This window comes from Achroia grisella, unplaced genomic scaffold, assembly GCF_030625045.1.
Source record: "Achroia grisella isolate CSIRO2021 unplaced genomic scaffold, CSIRO_AGI_Agris_v1 utg1080, whole genome shotgun sequence".
NCBI classification, from domain to species: Eukaryota; Metazoa; Arthropoda; class Insecta; order Lepidoptera; family Pyralidae; genus Achroia; species Achroia grisella.
In genome coordinates, this window is record NW_026712570.1 from 805,755 (window position 1) to 828,555 (window position 22,801).

Here is a 22,801-nt window from a genome sequence, read left to right on the forward strand (position 1 = left end):
TCAGTCAGTCAGTCACCTTTGAGTTATATATATTTATATATAATAAGCTAAATACGTATAACAAACTAAATTTATATATTTTTATAATGAACTAGCTAACGCAACAACTTTGCGTCGAGTTTTTCCTTCCCGTGTTAATATATTGATAATCAAACTTCATGTATAATAAAAATTATCCTTTATTTACTAGACCTTAGAGTCTTTTTTTTTTTTTTTTAACGTGTGGAAAATCTTCAAAAGACCGTCACCTCGCCGGAGGGATGGCGAGGTGGTGTGTGAGACTTGACTCACTAAAAACCACACGGTGTACCTACGAGCGCCTATGCCGGAGCCAGGGGATTCGCAAGTGCATTCTACCCCAGCTCCGACGGCGACGGCCCGCCCTGTAGATGTTGTAGGGCAGGCCCCATCTCGTTTAGTGGTTAGGGCGACCTATTTCGCCCTACTCCATTGTGGAGGCGTGTGGGTACACGCGCACACCTCCGGGGCCTTTGGATTGGGGGGACTGCCTCCCTCAAGGCAGTCACCCCGGCCCCAGTGGGGGATAGAGGGGGACGGAGTTGGATACGCTCCCACCTCTAGGCCTGGCTCTTCTGCGGCGGAGGGAAGCGGGACGAGCTGACTCCCGCTCCCTTTCCGCCGCCTCCTTCCGCGAGATAACTTCCTCGCAGAAGGAGCTCACCGCCAGCCACGATCTCTCGCTACTGACCATCCTCCGAACTAAATTCGGCAGCGAGAGATCGTCCCCCACTATTCGTGTGAGGACACGGCGCTCACTCTCAAACGCTGGACATATTTCCAGCGTGTGTTGCGCCGTGTCCTCTACACCTCCGCATTCGTGGCAGCCGGTCGTCGGCTCCTTCCTCGCCACATGACACAGATACCGCCCAAAGCAGCCGTGCCCGGACAGTATCTGCGTCATGCGGTACGTCAGTGGCCATCTCCTATTCATCCACCTTTTGAGGATGGGAGACCTTAGAGTCTACATTAACACAACATAACAACAGTCTTGTCACAACGCGCCATACATCACTCATTTGTTGGCTGTTTTTGTTAAAATTCCAAAAAAAAAATGTATGCAATGGTATTTCGTTCATTTATTTATTAAATTAACACAATAAAGGATGTAAATTAAAACATGATAATTATAGATAGATGGTACTTAAACATTGCGTTTTTAATAGATATAATTTATTATTAGATAAAGTATAAATTTATATTTAGATTTTTATATGATCGATCAGATAATATTTCATAACTCACTTTTTGGCGGTATAAATACTTTTTTTTAATTTGTTTATCATTAAATGGAAAGGCAAAGAAATGCGCCCATACAGCCAGGGAAATACTTAAGATAGAACATAAAACATGACTGTATAGGCGCAGGTCCCTTAGCCCATACTTTAAAGGATACACAGAACGAAAAAACAATTCTCAGTCCATAGACTATTTTGTTTCTATTAAAATAAAAGCGACAATTGTTGGTCAACAAACGTCTTTACAGTTGCAGCCAATAGAGTAGTCCGAAAAAAAACAAACTATCTTTGAAACTCTGTGGTACAACAGCGGAGTTTGGTTTGTCAGTATCAGTAAGTGAGGTCATCAGCAGGGCTGCGAGGGTTGCGGCGGCGGCGGCGGCGGCTTGACGGGCGCCAGCGCCGCGTACAGCTTGGACACGGCGCACTGCACCACGCGCTCCAGGGACGAGTCCGACGGACAGCTCACCTCCTGCACCAAACAAACATTCATTCGCCGCCATCGTGTTAATGACCGTCGCTAACGACCTGTATTTATTCGAATTAGGTCTTGTTTTGCGGAAGTTCATTTCACTACTTAAGGGATTTATATTATTTTGTTGAATTCCGCTACAAATGACATGTGTGAGACCATAAATATTCAGTTTGGAAACTTGACACGTTACCATATTCAGCAGGTCGATGTCTGCCCGTTTGCCGTCCACCTCCACGTATAACTTTTCACCCTTGAACATCTTCGGCACGGAGTCCTCACCAAACATTTCTTGCAGCATCTCTATCACGCACTCCTAATGGAAAAACATATACAGTTAGCGATGTATAGGACTAGTAAGGATATAACAAATGTTAGTTTTAATTAATTAAAATTGGAAATAAGCTCATAGCAAATGATGGAAAATGTAACCTCCAGCAGCGCGTCCGCGAACATGTCCGACACCGGCTGTGACGGTGGTGGTGGTGGTGGTGGTGGTGGTGGTGGTGGTGGTGGTGGTGGTGGTGTACCTTGAAGTGCATGCGGTCCAGCTTGGGCGCGAGCGGCAGGTGGCGGGGCGCGGGCAGCGGGGCGCGGGCAGCGTCCGCGAACATGTCCGACACCGGCTGTGCCAGTGCATGCGGTCCGCCGCAGCGCGTCCGCGAACATGTCCGACACCGGCTGTGACGGTGGTGGTGGTGGTGGTGGTGGTGGTGGTGGTGGTGTACCTTGAAGTGCATGCGGTCCAGCTTGGGCGCGAGCGGCAGGTGGCGGGGCGCGGGCAGCGCGGCGGCCGCCAGCACGCCCGCCACCAGCGCGTCCGCGAACATGTCCGACACCGGCTGTGACGGTGGTGGTGGTGGTGGTGGTGGTGGTGGTGGTGGTGGTGGTGGTGGTGGTGGTGGTGGTGGTGGTGGTGGTGGTGGTGGTGGTGGTGGTGGTGGTGGTGGTGGTGGTGGTGGTGGTGGTGTACCTTGAAGTGCATGCGGTCCAGCTTGGGCGCGAGCGGCAGGTGGCGGGGCGCGGGCAGCGCGGCGGCCGCCAGCACGCCCGCCACCAGCGCGTCCGCGAACATGTCCGACACCGGCTGTGACGGTGGTGGTGGTGGTGGTGGTGGTGGTGGTGGTGGTGTACCTTGAAGTGCATGCGGTCCAGCTTGGGCGCGAGCGGCAGGTGGCGGGGCGCGGGCAGCGCGGCGGCCGCCAGCACGCCCGCCACCAGCGCGTCCGCGAACATGTCCGACACCGGCTGCGCCTGCCACTGGAACACGAACAATACACTCAGCGCAATACACGACAATCAACAACCATACTACGAATACAAATGTTTGCATCCTGCGAGGAATCGAACCCGCGAACATCGGAAATAACATGTGCTAGACTGCTAGACTGCTAGACCACCGTAGTACAAGGTACCTCGAGGGTGATGGTGTCGTGGTCGAGATGCAGATCTATGCAGCCGTAGAGCCGCCAGCGCGTTTCCGTGATGATGTCCACGTGGCCCGCGAGCTGCATCACCACGTGCCGCAGTAACGCCGGCGACCCCCCGTAGTGAATTGATTGCCGCTGCGTCACCTCCGACTGACTTAGCTCCGTGTAATCTGATTAAAAACGCAATTACTGATTTTTTTATGGTGCAGCACACTCTTGCTCTACACGTGGGCGCAGCCCCAAAATGGGGACATTAGCTTATGACTAAGGCAAAAGGGAAGGTTGAAAGGGAAAAGACGGGTTAGGGATACAATGATCACATGATACTGATGCCTACATATGCGCGCAATCAACATGGCTACATTCGTGAAGATGGCCAACATATGAATGGAGCGCGCAATCTACATCACTACATTCGTGAAGATGGCTAACATATGAATGGAGCGCGCAATCTACATCACTACATTCGTGAAGATGGCCAACATATGAATGGAGCGCGCAATCTACATCACTACATTCGTGAAGATGGCCAACATATGAATGGAGCGCGCAATCTACATCACTACATTCGTGAAGATGGCCAACATATGAATGGAGCGCGCAATCTACATCACTACATTCGTGAAGATGGCCAACATATGAATGGAGCGCGCAATCTACATCACTACATTCGTGAAGATGGCCAACATATGAATGGAGCGCGCAATCTACATCACTACATTCGTGAAGATGGCCAACATATGAATGGAGCGCGCAATCTACATCACTACATTCGTGAAGATGGCCAACATATGAATGGAGCGCGCAATCTACATCACTACATTCGTGAAGATGGCCAACATATGAATGGAGCGCGCAATCTACATCACTACATTCGTGAAGATGGCCAACATATGAATGGAGCGCGCAATCTACATCACTACATTCGTGAAGATGGCCAACATATGAATGGAGCGCGCAATCTACATCACTACATTCGTGAAGATGGCCAACATATGAATGGAGCGCGCAATCTACATCACTACATTCGTGAAGATGGCCAACATATGAATGGAGCGCGCAATCTACATCACTACATTCGTGAAGATGGCCAACATATGAATGGAGCGCGCAATCTACATCACTACATTCGTGAAGATGGCCAACATATGAATGGAGCGCGCAATCTACATCACTACATTCGTGAAGATGGCCAACATATGAATGGAGCGCGCAATCTACATCACTACATTCGTGAAGATGGCCAACATATGAATGGAGCGCGCAATCTACATCACTACATTCGTGAAGATGGCCAACATATGAATGGAGCGCGCAATCTACATCACTACATTCGTGAAGATGGCCAACATATGAATGGAGCGCGCAATCTACATCACTACATTCGTGAAGATGGCCAACATATGAATGGAGCGCGCAATCTACATCACTACATTCGTGAAGATGGCCAACATATGAATGGAGCGCGCAATCTACATCACTACATTCGTGAAGATGGCCAACATATGAATGGAGCGCGCAATCTACATCACTACATTCGTGAAGATGGCCAACATATGAATGGAGCGCGCAATCTACATCACTACATTCGTGAAGATGGCCAACATATGAATGGAGCGCGCAATCTACATCACTACATTCGTGAAGATGGCCAACATATGAATGGAGCGCGCAATCTACATCACTACATTCGTGAAGATGGCCAACATATGAATGGAGCGCGCAATCTACATCACTACATTCGTGAAGATGGCCAACATATGATTGTAGCGCGCGATTCCATTCTATCGCTGTTAACTTGCTCCGAAAGGTCCCCCGTCCGATTAAAACGGGGTTCGAAATTACGGCAGCCTGAGTCGAGATTCGAACCCTTAGTGCGATAGTTCGGTCAGGGCCGTCTTTCACCTATTAGAGGGCCTGGGCACATTAGGATAATGTGACCCTGTGACCATAGTAATAAAGCACTATTTTGTTAGAATAGACAAAGTCATTTTAATCATGAATCTTTTGAGATGTACAGGAGGATGCCATACTTTCAAAACAAACCAGGCAAAAAAATTTTTAAAAAGTCGTTATGTGATGAGGGGTACAAGGTCTTGCTCGACATTTATAAAAAAAATTTAACAAAAACGAACAAGTTGACTATATTCGGTAAGCATTTGTTAAGACTGATTTCAGATGAGAGTAGACTAGCTATCGGTTATCGTTTGGTAATGGAGTAGGGACTAGATTAGACTAGGGCCCTGGGCACATGCTCAGTATGCCCAGTGGGGAAGAGGGGTCTGAGTTCGATGCTCTCATACCAAAGTCGTATCCGTCAGGCGTAAGTTGGCTTTCAGCCGCTCCTTAAGGTCTTCCATGGGAGTGCAATCTGCATTCGCCTATCGTCCGGTGAAGCTGTAAAGGCTAGCTGCAGCCAACAGAGTAGTCCGAAAAAATGTATCTTGCTCTATAGCAAATAATGATACAACTTACTGTTGAGATCCGAAGGTGCCAGTATGTGATAATTAAAGTTCCTCTTGACGAGGATGCCTTGTAACTGGTTACCAGCATTCGGTGGATCCATAGCTAGCGACCCCATCACCTGGTGATATAATAGTAACTACTGTAATCAAATCATCCACACTCCTCAAACCAAATTGAAATATCTCCATTGCAATGTCGGACTAGTTCATACAATTGTACGGCGTGTGCAGCGCCAGGCGGCACATGTATGTACCTTGGCAGTGCGATCTCCGCGGAAAGTAAGCGCGAGCAGCTGCGTGTTGCGCGGCGTGTGAAGCACAATGCGGCCGCGGTGTTCTCGTTGCAGCGCCGCCTTCAATCGAGACATCTCGTACTGCTCGCCGTGCACCAACACCTGCACAGCATATACTACCATATTAATTACCCGCCATTTATACGTAAGCTCAGTAGTTGCCTTTACACCTACGCTCATTAGCTGCCTTTACACATACGCTCAATAGATGCCTTTACACAGTGAATTATTAGCTATCTTTACACGTAAGCTCATTAGCTGCCTTTACACGCACACTCAGTAGTAGTAGTTTTATGTATTCAGTTTTAAATATATTTGACATTTACTATGTTCTGTAGAAGTGAACGCAGATAATTTAGTATCACCTATATACGTACCACGTGTGGCGGTTTCAGTATGTTGATGAACTCCGACGTCTGCTGGTAGTCTGTGTGCGCTGAGAACGATATGTAGTCCACCGACATCTTCAGCGGCAGCTTCTGCCCCGACATCGAGGTGATCTCCTCCGGCTCCGATAGGATCGTCTTGGCGAGCGTGCCTTCCACGCAGTAGCCTGATTTATTCATTTAATTTATGAGTGATAAATTCAAGGTGAATTGTCACGATGGACTAACTGACCTGACCTCATGTTCATCATCCTCCACTGGTGCTCCGCCAGCGTATACCGTTAGCGCAGGCGAGTGCGCCATTCCATTATCAGACATTAAAAAAAACATGATGTCCGTGATGCTGTCCATGTATATATTTAAGAATTACCACTTACCTTCAGGTAGGTTTTGGAAATAGATATTGATGCAGTAAATAAAATATAACATATATAAATATGGTTTATAGGTTGACATTAGAAAATTATTGAGATAAACAAGTTACATGTTCTATAAAAATATACAAATTGATTCATTCTTTGATTTTTTTTGGCCATAGAGTATAAACAACATATGTATCATGGCTAGGGCCCTCACAGGATACTGCAAATTGAACAAACATGTGGCACACCTAGGCCTGTGCACGACAAAAAGAGATTTTGCCAAACTGAAGAGGAAACGCCACTACATATCCTATGTGGTTGTAGCCCACTCATGATAAACGTAATATCTCCTTTGGAAAGTTTACACTCTATCCCGAGGAAATAAAAACCATCGCTCCTAAGAATATCCCTCAATTCTTGTCCTTGACGGGTCTAGGTTGCAAACTCTGATAAAGAGCGAGGACAATGGATCTATGTAGCAGTGCTAATCAAAGCACCTGACAATAGCCAAACCTAATAAACAGTAGGTCACCAACATTTGCTGTTAATAACTAAAAGTCGAAATTCCTTTGCTCAGTCATTTAAACTTTTTTTCATAATATAACATTGAACCTGCAATAATAACGCCGTTCTTGGAATCCGTGCACCATAATTCGAACAGTTCTCGCGACAGTCCCGACTGCATCACACCCGGGGACGCCAAGATCACGCACGGACCTATGTCCTCGAAATGATCTATACCCTGTAACAAACATACAAACTGTAAACTAATAGTATGAGTATTTGATCGATTTATATTATTATGTTTAATTCCGCTACAATTAGCATGTGTGAGACCACAAATATTCGGTGTGGAAACTTGACTACTCAATGTCAGGTTTCTCCTGGTCCGTATGTAGTTGACAATGTCCCGCTCCTTGGTGTCGTAGTGTAGACGGGACAGGTACATTGCCGTGGTCGATGTTGCAGCACGCAACAGGAAGTTAAGCGCAGTGGAAGTTGGCCACAGTGGTTCTGATTGGCCCTCTTTGTGCGCATCTTCTTTTGTACCACAACGAAGCGATCATCATCACGCTTACCAGTGGCAGCACAAATAATGACCCTATATGTTAAGTGCCGATTTTAGCACATGTCGCTGTACTGAAGCAATTGGTTTTTGCAACGACTGCGGGAAAATTTCGACGATGTGGTTGCACCGAGGATTGTTCGCAATGCTTCCACGGGAGCCGCGACATGCGGGCGGGGGACGCGAGCCGAGAAGTGACTCGCGGCGACACGATAACCGATGACGTCAGTGTCGACGGCGAAAATACTGAATCCACCGCAGAGACATCTAGGCATGCTCCACGCCGCGTCTTGATATTTGTAACGTCATCCGATGACCTAGATACGTTTTGTGAATCCGTAAACTGTCCACCTCCTTACGCAGCTCACGAATAATTTCTTCGGACGCGTTAAAACATTACCTCACGTCGGCTAAACTCTTTTATAAGGACATGATATCCTTTAGTGAGCAGGTTACATCGACATGGTCGAATGTGTCGGGAGGAAGTTTATTAAGGTCTTTCGCCACAAAAGTCTGCACGTCGTCAGGGTTGATCTCCTTCAGCGGCGGTACTACATCCTACAAGCTTTTCTGTGTCCTGTCAAGTCTGCGAGACACCATTTGATCACCTTTGATCAAACGGTGACTCGGTCTTCCTTCCTTCCTTCGGTCTTCGACCAGCATATTCGCCTTCGCTGAAGATTTACTGCACTTACTTCGTCCATTACGTCCAACTTCTGCTGGAGGAACACAAGGAGCTCGATGGCCACAAGTTTGACACATGGCTGAGATGCAGGTAGACTTCCTGTACTTAAAAATTGTAAGCTATTAAAAAAATATATTACACCATCACCCACCTTGAGGTTGGATATGTGTCTGAATACGAACGGGTTGTTGATCGCGATCTGCCGCCGGATGCGGTCGTTCATCGCGTTGATGTACGTCTGGTACACCGCCATGCACTTCTTGGCGAGCGACGACGCGTAGTAGATTGGGATGTCCTGCAGCTCGAGGTGCAGTGACCAGTACTCATCTAGAAGACAAACAAATTGTGATGATCTTTATTAATAACCAGTGCCTGCGATTTCATCCGTGTTTGTAGTCGTCATCTAATAACAAATAGAAATAGTAATAATCTTTATTCAAATAAACTCATTACAAGCATTTTTGAATAGTCATATTTTGATTCTACCACTCATTCGGAACGCAGATTCATCACAAGAAGAATGAGCAAGAAACTTGTGTGTTGCTCTTTTTAATAGATGTTTTTTTTTATATAAATAATTACAGTATAACAAGTAAGAGGCATGCGATAATTCATTCATTCAACACTCATTATTAATGTAATCAGATAATAAAGTCAGTGCTATATATTTAAAGTTTTTCTATAAAAACATTATTATCATTAACGAATTCTTCAATTTTATAGTAAGCTTTTTAGCAAAGGAACTGTTTTATTTGACATTTAAATCTTTTTTCTGGCAGATTTATAACAGACTCTGGTATTTTATTGTAAAACCTTACGCAATTGCCATAAAACGAATTAATAACTTTAGCCAAACGACATTTAGGTAAAATCAGTTTACGTAAACTTTTATTAGTGCAATCACTAACTCTTTTGAAACTGTCTATATTCCTTCTGGCATAGATGATATTTTCATAAATGTATTGAGAAGCAACGTTAACGTTAATCAAATGACAAAATTTAATATAATAAGTTTTTTTTAATAACATGTCCTGTGTTCATAAATACAGCGTCATCTAGTTCCAAAATAATTAGTGCTTTTGTTATAGGTACTAGACAACTGATAGAAATGTAAAACAACAAAAAAACACAAATGTATAGCAATAATAGCAACCTATATGTTGACCCATATTTTGAAACTGACGATTCCTCTCCATGAGTATACTAACCGAGTATAAGTAGCAGCTCCTGGGCTCGTCCAATGCAAACACTGGTATAAGACAACGGCCGCCTCGTGTGACGATCTCTTGACCAATCCGGTGAACCGACTCTCGCGCTCTTCCCGTTTCTCGTTTACGTAGACTCCTGCGCAACAAGTTACCAACGTCAACTGTGTATTCAATTTTGAATCGAATTCTAAGGCAGCGAAGGAATAAATTCAACTGTATTTTCTATATGTAAGTATCTCTATACAGGAATATAAATACAAGCTGTGCCCGCGGTTTCATCTGCGTTAAATTCCAATATAAAATATAGCCTGTGTGTTATTCTAATAATAATAGAGATAGGATATATACTGACTATATACTAACTAATAAATAGAATAAGCTGTATTACTGCAAAGTGTCATCAAAATCCGTTCAGTAATTTTACGTGAAAGAGTAACAAACATCCATACTTACAAATTTTTGCATTTATAATATTAATAAGATTCATAGTACTGACATTACAAGATTGCGCAGCGGTCTTTACGTTGATTGTCGCATGCCTAATCCTTGCTAATGTGTATTTACTTAGAACAGCATTTATTTAAAAAGCTAACACGCAACTTTCTTGCTCATTCTTCTTGTGATGAGTCTGCGTTCCGAATGAGTGGCATGTTCTTTAAAATATGACTATTCAAAAGTGATTGTATTAAGTTTATTTGAATAATTATTTCTATACAGAACCAACTTTAGTCATTATTTTTGTGATCCATTGTTTATTCTGTTATATACTATGTTATGTATTGTATATGTATTTATTTAAAAAGCTAACACGCAACTTTCTTGCTCATTCTTCTTGTGATGAGTCTGCGTTCCGAATGAGTGGCATGTTCTTTAAAATATGACTATTCAAAAGTGATTGTATTAAGTTTATTTGAATAATTATTTCTATACAGAACCAACTTTAGTCATTATTTTTGTGATCCATTGTTTATTCTGTTATATACTATGTGATAGAGATGTGTCAACTCGAGTTGCGGTGAATTTGAGTTAACTCGAATTGAATTCTGCCAACTCGAGTTGGAAGTATTCAACTGGTAAATGAACGAATCAAGTGAAAGAGCGAGAACATGATTCTGTCGTCGAACTGACAATGACATGAAATTTTCCGATCATTTCATATCATACAATTTTCACTCGTCACAAATGTTTCAATATTTATAATATTCATTCTCAAATCAATTGAGGTCGTTATCATTTATTTGTTCTCATATTCGTCCTATATTCGTCATAATTATTAAAATTATTATGTGTTCTATAAATCCTTCCGCGGCTTTGAAGTGCCATTTCTACTTGCCCCCTATGGTTCGGTGAAGCTTTCAAGGCTAGCTGCGGCCAAAAACAATAGATTTGTTCGAAAAATTAAAAAAAACACTGTCAACTCGAGTTAACTCGAGTTACCTGAATTTCAACTCGTGTTAACTCGAGTTATGTTTATTACGAGATAGCACATCTCTACTATGTGAAGTGGAGTGTTTTTAGAACAAAATCCTTACTTTTTTTTAAATTTTATTTATCCTTATAAGAAAGGCAGAGTCTAAGCCCAACAATCCATACTTACTTTACAAATGTCATTCTGAGTTTTGACATTTGGCACCTTTGCCGATGAAATTTAGATAGATAGATAGATAGATAGATGATTTTTTTATTTATTTTGCCTTAAAAAGATTATAAAAAAATACAAGTATAATCTAGATCAACTATGTATCATGGTAAATAAATTTTTTAATCAAACCTTTTGGTTTATATGATTAAGATTTTTATTATATATATTACTATATTATTTACATATATATTAAAACTAACTTTTGCCCGCGGCTTCGCTCGCGTTAATTTATCCCCTTAGGGGAGGAATTTATCAAAATCCTTTCTTAGGAGATGCCTACGTCATAGTAGCTTTATGCATGCAAAGTCTGAGCCCGATCGGTTTAAAAATGACAAAATTTTATACAAACTTTCATCCCATATTTTATCCCCTTGGGAGTAGAATTAATCAAAATCCTTTCTTAGCGGGATGCTTACGTCATAACATCTACCTGCATGTCAAATTTCAGCCGGATCCGTCCAGTGGTTTGGGCTGTGCGTTGATAGATCACTATGTCAGTCACCTTTGAGTTATATATATTTAGATTACCTTTTTAAATTAAAATATGATCAAGTAATAGAAGTGACAATTATGCACCTAATGACTTACAGTAATAAGGACGTCGGGTTGCACTGTGGGTATTTCAGCGGCCATCAGATGCCTGTCCTCCTGTCTTGAGAAGTCACCTGTGTACAACACCTGTACACAAATAGTTTTTTATAGTATATTAGCCACAGAACACCAATATCCTAGTGGAAATACTACCAACGCGGCCACGCGTTGCTGTGGCAAGTTTCTTTATATATAAAAATAATTTGTAATAAAATAATATTGCAACTATAAATTGAGATGTAAGCTATCCTATCTTTCAAGTTGGGTCAAATTGCACACCATGTGCAAATCAAATTTGCAATCGGTTCAGTAGTTTAGGAATCCATCGCGGACAAACAACGTGACATGTAATTTTTGTATATAAAGGTTGTGAAATAAGTGCGTTATGATGGTTATAACACAGAAGGCGTAAAATCTGCCCGAACTTTCGGTTCGGGCAGATTTTACGCCTTCTCTTCTTCTCGCGAGGGCGTAATAGAGCCGAGTGTGTTAAATATGCATGTATATCTAAAGTACCACGTTGTCCATACACTTGATTTTATATATACATATAAATAAAATTTTATCCCCTTAGGGGTGGAATTTATCAAAATCCTTTCTTAGGGGATGCCTACGTCATAGTAGATTTATGCATTCAAAGTCTCAGCCCGATCGGCTTAAAATTGACAAAGTTTCATACAAACTTTCATCCCCTATTTTATCCCCTTGGGGGTAGAATTAATCAAAATCCTTTCTTAGCGGATGCCTACGTCATAACATCTACCTGCATGCCAAATTTCAGTCCGATCCGTCCAGTGGTTTGGGCTGTGCGTTGATAGATCACTATGTCAGTCACGTTTGAGTTATATATATAGATGTTAGCTAATATTACTTCTGAAGAGTCAGGTAGAATGCTAACGCAAGCTCTCAACTCGAACTTCGACAAGTGCGCTCGTATGTACACCGTGTGGTATTTTAGTGGTTAAGAATCGTGTGGTATAATCGCACACACCATACTGTCACCCCTCCTGGCGGGATGGACGGTCTTTTCTGGAGATTTTTACTATTATTACAAAATAAGCTACTGTTACTCAGTGTCAACATAGTCTTGTAGAGATAAATCAATTGAAATGAATCCCACACACCTTATTATCACCCCTCCTGGCGGGGTGGACGGTCTTTTCTGGAGATTTTTCCACTTATTACAAAAAAGCTACTGTTACTCAGTGCCAACATAGTCTTCTAGAGATAAATGAATAGAAATGAATCTCACACACCATATTGTCACCCCTCCTGGCGGGGTGGACGGTCTTTTCTGAAGATTTTTCCACTTATTACAAAAAAGCTACTGTTACTCAGTGTCAACATAGTCTTCTAGAGATAAATGAATAGAAATTAATCTCACACACCATATTGTCACCCCTCCTGGCGGGGTGGACGGTCTTTTCTGGAGATTTTCACTCTTATTACAAAAAAGCTACTGTTACTCAGTGCCAACATAGTCTTCTAGAGATAAATGAATAGAAATTAATCTCTCACACCATATTGTCACCCCTCCTGGCGGGGTGGACGGTCTTTTCTGAAGATTTTTACTCTTATTACAAAAAAGCTACTGTTACTCAGTGCCAACATAGTCTTCTAGAGATAAATGAATAGAAATTAATCTCACACACCATATTGTCACCCCTCCTGGCGGGGTGGACGGTCTTTTCTGGAGATTTTCACTCTTATTACAAAAAAGCTACTGTTACTCAGTGCCAACATAGTCTTCTAGAGATAAATGAATAGAAATTAATCTCTCACACCATATTGTCACCCCTCCTGGCGGGGTGGACGGTCTTTTCTGAAGATTTTTACTCTTATTACAAAAAAGCTACTGTTACTCAGTGTCAACATAGTCTTCTAGAGATAAATGAATAGAAATGAATCTCACACACCATATTGTCACCCCTCCTGGCGGGGTGGACGGTCTTTTCTGAAGATTTTTCCACTTATTACAAAAAAGCTACTGTTACTCAGTGTCAACATAGTCTTCTAGAGATAAATGAATAGAAATGAATCTCACACACCATACTGTCACCCCTCCTGGCGGGGTGGACGGTCTTTTCTGGAGATTTTTACTCTTATTACAAAAAAGCTACTGTTACTCAGTGTCAACATAGTCTTCTAGAGATAAATGAATAGAAATGAATCTCACACACCATATTGTCACCCCTCCTGGCGGGGTGGACGGTCTTTTCTGAAGATTTTTCCACTTATTACAAAAAAGCTACTGTTACTCAGTGTCAACATAGTCTTCTAGATATAAATGAATAGATCACACAAATGAATGGAGAACTCTTATTACAAAAAATCTCTCACAACCTAGAGATAAATGAATTGTCACACACCACCCCTCCTGGCGGGGTGGACGGTCTTTTCTGAAGATTTTTACTCTTATTACAAAAAAGCTACTGTTACTCAGTGTCAACATAGTCTTCTAGAGATAAATGAATAGAAATGAATCTCACACACCATATTGTCACCCCTCCTGGCGGGGTGGACGGTCTTTTCTGAAGATTTTTCCACTTATTACAAAAAAGCTACTGTTACTCAGTGTCAACATAGTCTTCTAGAGATATATGAATAGAAATTAATCTCAATCAGCTTTTTGTCACCCCTCCTGGCGGGGTGGACGGTCTTTTCTGAAGATTTTTACTCTTATTACAAAAAAGCTACTGTTACTCAGTGCCAACATAGTCTTCTAGAGATAAATGAATTTCACACACCATATTGTCACCCCTCCTGGCGGGGTGGACGGTCTTTTCTGAAGATTTTTACTCTTATTACAAAAAAGCTACTGCCAACATAGTCTTCTAGAGATAAATGAATTGAAATAAAGTATTTTTGAGTATAACAAACAAACATCATAAAAATCTTAACTTTCTTTATTATATTACTAGCTACCCGATTTTGCACGGGTGTACATATATCTATACATATAAATAAAATTGGAGTGTCTGTTTGTAATATTGAAATAACCGTTTTTTACTACATGCATATGAGTGTAAAAACGGTACATACACCAAAATAACATTTTTTACAATTTTTGTCTGTCTGTCTGTTTGTTCCGGCTAATCTCTGAAATGGCTGGAACGATTTTGACAGGACTTTTATTGGCATGTTGCTGATGTAATAAGGAATGACTTAGGCTACATTAATTTTAGAAAAATAAAGTAGTGTTGCAAAATTCCACGCGCACGAAGTCGCGGGTACTACATATAAACCTTCCTCTTGAATCACTCTATCTATTGCCAAAAACTGCATTAAAATCCGTTGCGTAGTTTAAAATATCTAAGCAATCGGCCAGCAGGACCGACTTCATTTTATACTAAACTAGCTACCCACCCCGGCTCACACGGGTGTACATGTATTATACATATAAACCTTCCTCTTGAATCACTCTATATATTAAAAAACGCTTCAAAATCCGTTGCGTAGTTTTAAACATTTAAGCATACATAGGGACGGACAGACAGCGACAGCGACTTTGTTTTATACTATGTAATAAAGCTACTATTAACTAGCTGACAACATAGTCTTCTATATATAAATGAATTGAAATAAAGTATTTTTGAATATAACAAACAAACATAAAAATCTTAACTTTCTTTAGTATATTACTAGCTACCCGGCTTTGCACGGGTGTGCATATATTATACATATAAACCTCCCTCTTGAATCACTCTATCTGTTACTAAAAACTGCATTAAAATCCGTTCCGTAGTTTAAAAGATCTAAGCGAAACAGACAGCGGAAGCAACTTTTTATAGTATGTGAAGATTAAATTAAATACTACATTTCGTATTTCTATTATATATTTATAGGAATTAACATATTGACACGTTATATATCTTTGTATGTACACCTTGACACCAGCAATTTCGATCATGAACATGGCAGCTCCGAGCACGTGGCCGGCGTTGTAAGCCCAGAATCTCACACCGCGGACATCCTTCTCCTCATGGAAGTTTATGGTTTCTATTCGATCCATAGACGATTCTAAATCCGACTCTGTGTACAGCATCTGCTCTGTAGATATGTTACTGGAAAAAAATAAAGACTTTTTTTCTAATTCAGAAAAAAAAATCGAATTTAGTCGGCATAGAACCAATCTTTCAATATTAGTATTAATATTTATTGTAAATATATAATCTTCAAACATTTATTTCATATCTCTCCTTATCTTCCCTGATCTATATCCCAAAATCCAAAATTATCCTATACCAAATTCTATTCTATGCTGCTTGTAGGGACTGGTCTGCTCTAATCACTACGACTGATTTCCTCTTATTAATTGTTTAACCAGTTGGTTGTATATTCAATATTTTTTCTATTTGATTATTTAATTGAATTAGTGCTATTGGTAGTTTATATTCACACACTTAAACTTAAAAATGTAAAGTAAGAATAAATCTATTTAAAAGAGCAACACGCAAGTGTCTTGCTCGTTCTTCTTATGATGAGACAGCTTTCTGAATGAGCGGTAGATTAAAAAAAATGTGATGACTATTCAAAAGTGCTTCAATGTAAGTTTATTTGAATAAATGATTTTCTATAGTTTCCCAAACTTTGATGTTGGCAAATGCATCATTGTGCCAAGCCATTACAAAAGAAAAAAAAGAACCAAACTGCATGCTGTTATATTAAACTAAGACTTCAAGAATCTGTACCCTACGATCTATTAGATTTACTATTCTATACGAACTTTGAATAAGAATAGCCTATTTAGAAAATACTGAAAGGATTTACTATTTAAAAAACAATATTATAATGTAAATTAATATTTAAATGATATATTTTAGTGTTTATGTAATATTTAATTAATGTCATATTATCTAAATATATATAACTCAAAGGTGACTGACGTAGTGATCTATCAACGCACAGCCCAAATCACTGGACGGATCGGGCTTAAGTTAGGCATGCAGGTCGATGTTGTGACGTAGGCATCCGCTAAGAAAGGATTTTGATTAATTCTACCCCCAAGGGGATAAAATAGGGGATGAAAGTTTATATGAAACTGTCAATTTTAAACCGAATGGGCTGAGACTTTGCATGCATAAAGCTACTATGACGAAGGCATCCCCTAAGAAGGGATTTTGATAAATTCCACCCCTAAGGGGATAAATTAACGCGAGCGAAGCCGCGGGCAAAAGCTAGTAATAGATAAATGTATGAATAATATTAAATTATATGTTATAGTTAGTTATAATAATAAAAATGTTATGTTTGCGTGCCCTAACAGGGTCCATAATGATCTAAAACCAATTATGAACATCATTCATTGCAATATTATGGAAGGTAATAAATATTGAGTTATGAGTATTAATATATGTAACTTCGATTTACATTATTAGATTTAAGTTTCAATTCTCTGTCAATGATGCATTTATAAAAAGTTCTTTCATAATGTATGGGCAATACCGTCTTTACTTTAAGGGCACACGGGGCCCGTACCCAGGGCCCCCATTCTCAGGGGGCCCCGGAAGGTCTGACAATTTTTCTCACACATTTAATCTCAAAAGATTTTTGTCGGGCACACTACACTTTTCACAAATCAGTAATGTTATCAGAAGGTATTTACAAGGCATATACTACGTCATTATACCCATTACTTCACCTATTCCTATGTTCTTATACCTAATGAGCTTTTTTTTTTTCTTTCCAAAAGGGCCCCGAATTCTTGCGTGCCCAAGGACCCCAGCGTAGTTTAAGACGGCGGTGTGTATGGGGACCCTTATTTGCATTGCTATCTATTAAATATAGAACCTATAAATTCAAACTTTTGTTCTAATACTTTGACAAGGGTTAATTATACCGATAAAAACTATTATATCAAGTTTAAAACCTGTCTAAAAGTCTATGCCTAGTTTGGGACTAGATGGAGCTGCATGAATAATAAATAAAAAAATAAACCTGGACAATTAACACTGCGCCATCTAGTCCCACGGTAAGCAGAGCTTGTATTTTAGATACTAGACAACTGACATAAATACTTAGTTTTTTTTATAAATACATACGTAATATACATAGAAAACACCCAGACCGATACAAACAATCATACTCATGAATACAAATGTTTGCACCGTGCGAGGAATCGAACCCGCGCCCATCGGATGTAAAGCAGTGTGCTAAGCTAACCGAGGCCGTCAAATTGTCTGTATAATTTTTTATTATGTAAGAAACAGAAAAACAGTCACTAAATACTGTGTACTCACCTAACTTTGATATAATCAGACACGAGCCATCTGTAAATAGCTTTAGTAGGGTGAGTCATGAACACTCTGCCTTTAAACGAGGTTTTTGTGAGGAACCAGGGCAGGGCTCCACTGTGGTCCAGGTGGAAACTGTAATATAGAAACCAATACTCTGTTAATTAGCAAAGTAATTTATGACAGATGTGCCAAGTCCCCTGCCTTGGTACCTGATGATCATAAGAAGAAAATGTAGACATGTCTATTGCTAAGCATACCACATCGTTGGCATTTCACAATACAATTCAATTCAATTTATTTACTGGAACATGTGTACATAATGGTCTTAAAATTATAATAGTTTCAAACATGCCCTGCCGTTTCTGGCGTGTAAAATCTTACAATAATATTTATATTACATTATTATCACGTTATTATATTTAAAATTATTATTACAATACATTATTATCACATTATTTTTTTAAAAACTAATAATACAATCCATTATTATCATTTAAATAATCATTTGTGGAATAATAACATTTATTTAGTAATTCTTTAAATAAATTAACAATGTAACATAATTAACATCTACACCTGGTAAGGTATGTTGTGTGTTATAATAAATAAATATGTTTTTGAATACTTCCAGGCCAGTAACTGGCGTATTTTTGCAAAAGTAATTTAGCATAGTAATTTATTTTCAGATCAAATTTAATTATAAGTCTATACTTCTAAGTATTGACTCATTATTAAAGTTGAAGTTTTAATTTTTACTGAACTGGAAGGTAGAGAAAAAATATTAATACAAAAAAGCCAAATCAAATTATTGGATTTAATTTAGACATCGACAGCCTCATGGTCTTGCAGTTTAACACACCACATAACTTCTGATGGTTGCTGGTGCATTTCCTTGCACAGTACAAACATCTTGTATTTAAGAAATCAAAGATTTATGCCACCCGTGCAAAGACGGGGCATGTCAATATATTTTGTCTCATGTTTGTTACTTTATATCTTTCGATAGAAACAAGGAATTCAATATTTATTTGTCAAATTTACAGACTCTTATGATATGTCAAATCTACCGTCAGTTTGAGATGATTTTGATATGAGAAAAACTGACTACATTGCAAAACAACAATACATTTTAGCATAATAAGAAAGTAGACAACAACTTACTGTGATATAAGTAGTACATCAACTTCATCCGCTTCAATCAAATCCACAAATGGCAATGCATCCATGCCTGATAACCCCGGATGTATGCCACAGTCCAACTAAAAAAAAACAGTGATACACAAATTATTATTTACTCATATACAGTAAATAAAAAAATAAATGAATTAATAACCCTGGACAATTAACACAGTACCATGGTAACGAGCTTGTGTTATGGGTACTAGACCACAGATATAAATACTTAGAATTAGAATTCAGATCTGAGAATCGGCTACTATTTTCCCTAAGTGATATGGGTTGTCCACCCCTAATATATTTTTTTATTTATTTATAATGTGGCATTAAAAAATACATACAACCCTAAATACCTACCATTAACTCCTATTTTAATGGTGATTTTAATTTATATGGCAAAACAGTGTTTGCAGGGTCAGCTAGTTGAGTTATATATTATATATATGTACTCAGATTATTACTAAACAAATTTGTGTTGTCATTTCCAGTTTCTACATCAGAAAGACTAAAATTATTTAGCATTTTGGATGTACTTATGTACTTTTTGTAACCAGTGTGTGCCTCGGATACATGATAAATGGTCATAAAAATAAAGACCAATTGCCATAAAAGAACAACTTACCATAATCTTTTTGCCTTTGAACTCCAACATTATACATGATCTTCCCACCTCCTGACCAGCTCCTCTGCAATAATTAAATTTTATGAAGTACTACTTGTTTGACTCGTACTGTGACTTTGTATGCTTTTTTACATAAAAATACCCTATGTCCTTCCTTAATATAGTGTACATCTTCATATAAATTAACTAGTTACTCGCCCCTGCTTCACACGGGTCTGCACATATTATCTATACCAACCGTCCTCTAGAATTACACTATCTATTAAAAAAACCACTTCAAAATCTGTTGCATAGTTTTAAAGATTTAAGCATACATAGGGACGGACAGACAGTGACAGAGACTTTGTTTTATACTATGTAATGATGTAGCCATTTATTTGTAACAAATAGACAGACATACCAACACTCTCACCTTTACTGTTAGTATGTGCTACCTGTACCCCATAGAAACTTAACCACATAGAATACATCTCTGCTATCTGCTATCATAGCTCTGTAGATGTATTTTTTTTAATCAGGTGACTACATCGTTTAAGTTTAAACAGTAATATGAAGCCTCTGCTCTTTAAAATATTAGTGTAACTTCTTAACCTGTGTTTTAAACTCCTAAATGATTACATAGGTTGGACTAAGCTTGAGTAAGTGGCGGGACTATATAACCTATAATTTTGTACGAATAAAAAGTGCTAGGTGCTGCTACCCTTCGCTGGACCCCTATGGGAGGGGCCTCAAAAGAAAGAGGTCACGAGGAACAATAATCATATAGGGTCCCGTGACCTTTGACCTGGGGAAAGGTGTTAAAATAAGACTATTGAAAAGCAAGGCGTCGTTATCAAAGATAGATAGGATATCAGCTGGTTTTCTGTCTACAGCTTTCAAGTTCTAAAACATATTAATTATTAAGCAACTAAAAAACGAGATTCCAGGTATCTATAGGTTGGAATATTTAAGAAACAAGACTTATGTTATGTGATAAAAGGTATATTTACAATGGTCTAATAGTGAGTTGGTCACTCTCCTCAAAAGGTACCGGATCAGTGCCCGTTCTTGGGTTAGTAGTCATTGTAATTCTAAAATTAGTAATTCATAACAAGTTTGAAACTAATGCAAATATATTTTAACATGTATTAACATTTAATATCCGTTTGGTAGCTTTCTTTACAGTAATAATATAAAAATATGATAAGCAATATGACTTTATCAACATTTTATTTTATCAAATAAGCGCAGGCGCAATGCAAAATCACAGAGTACATCACAGATCAGAAACACTATTTGTTTTTTAGTAATTATTCTGTGATAATCTTCGTTTTCATTCTTTTTACCTAAATTGACGTCAAGGTACAATTTTAAGCAGTTTAAGGCGAGTTACGATTGTACCTTATTCGCTCTTGTAAGCTTGCCTCGCACACTATCAAACACCGTCAACTAGACTAGGCTGTACGGTCTAAGGATCTTTGCTTGGACCATTAGCAAAAAAAAAGATAAAAAAATTAATCATTGTAAAAAAAACAAAAGTAGAAAAAAAGGCGGGAAACGTTAAACATAGCGGGCGCGTTTTTCTTTTGATTTAAATGTAACATTTATTTTTAACTGGTCAAGATCGCTGGAAGGCATTGGATGCGAGCAGCGCAGGACCGATCGTCGTGGAGATCTTTGGGGGAGGCCTTTGTCCAGCAGTGAACGCCTTCCGGGCTGATGATGATTTATGTTTAATTATTTAGTGTTTATTAATATTTTTTTTATTATTAATAAAAAAATATTAGCATTCTGCACTCTATATAAACTGTGTCTGAAATCTCGTACTCTTTTGTCTGCCTAATTTTCATAAAAAGGTGTATAAAGTTTTGCTTCCCTTATATTAATATAAAAATAATCAAACATCATGTATAATAAAAAATATCCTTTATTACTAGATATTAAAGTCTACATTAACACAATATAACAACAGTCTTGTCACAGCGCGCCACACATCACTCATTTGTTGCTGTGTCGTAAACAATTTCAGCTAATATTACAAAATAAAATGTTATTTAATGGTATTTTGTTTATTATATTGAACTGGACGGTAGGGAAGAAATATTAGTACAAAAAAATTTACGTTCATAAACGGATAAAATGTGTGAAAACAACCCCTATCAATTCCTTACAAGTAGTGCTTTATATCATCATTAAACCTGAGATTCTGGTATTTAAAACAAAGATTTATGCTAAAATTGTTATCCTCTCATAGAAATGCTCTGGTTAATTGACACAGACAGTGTGAGTGTCTTAACAGCTCTTCAAAGTACATTATACAACCAATTATATCATAGATAGCATTAAGCAACTATTATATGAGCTTTCATTGGTGTGTTATGATATTTTATTATGGACACCATCACTTTGGCGTTTCCAGAAATGAAAACGCAGATTTCCTGGCAAGAACTATCACTAACAATGACATTGGCGTTGTTAAGGATGTTGCCAAACCAAGTTCCGATATAGTTTTTATTGCCATACCTTATTCCAACATTTTTTCTATACTTTACAAGTTTTCATCAAAAATGAGTTGAACAGTGGCAACTCTAGCAGTCGACTAAAGACCAAGGGTAATTGGTTTTACTCCATTAACAAACATTTTCATACCTCTCCTTGGTTCACTAAATCTAAAGTTTATAAAAACCGAAAAATCTACACTTATAATATTCAACGCTTGGTCTTTATTGATAATTTGCTGGACATTTACAAGAAACTGTACGACATCCCAAAACAAGTTGACTAATTTTGTAACATTCTTTTTATATTTCCTTATCTATCTGCGATCAGGCAATTAGCTTTTATCAGATTTTATAGCTTTCGTTATCTGTCGCTTTGAGTTACCACATCCAGTAATGTGGTCCTCCTTTTATATACATCTGCTGTTTTAAAT

At 39.1% G+C, this 22,801-nt stretch overlaps 1 protein-coding gene across 1 annotated transcript; it reads right to left on the reverse strand.

Moving 5' to 3' along the window:
* Window positions 1–1,556: 1,556 nt before the first annotated feature.
* On the reverse strand, window positions 1,557–21,113 carry LOC131842159 (cleavage and polyadenylation specificity factor 73-like). The gene is given in 18 exon segments (XM_059190690.1): window positions 1,557–1,728; window positions 1,922–2,044; window positions 2,863–2,988; window positions 3,144–3,328; window positions 5,634–5,742; window positions 5,878–6,018; window positions 6,294–6,469; window positions 7,277–7,406; window positions 8,567–8,742; window positions 9,624–9,656; window positions 9,659–9,703; window positions 9,706–9,784; window positions 11,866–11,943; window positions 15,743–15,920; window positions 18,096–18,224; window positions 19,254–19,351; window positions 19,891–19,954; window positions 20,880–21,113. Coding segments are annotated over 18 exon segments (2,070 nt in total). The 5' UTR covers window positions 20,954–21,113; the 3' UTR covers window positions 1,557–1,602.
* Window positions 21,114–22,801: the final 1,688 nt, after the last annotated feature.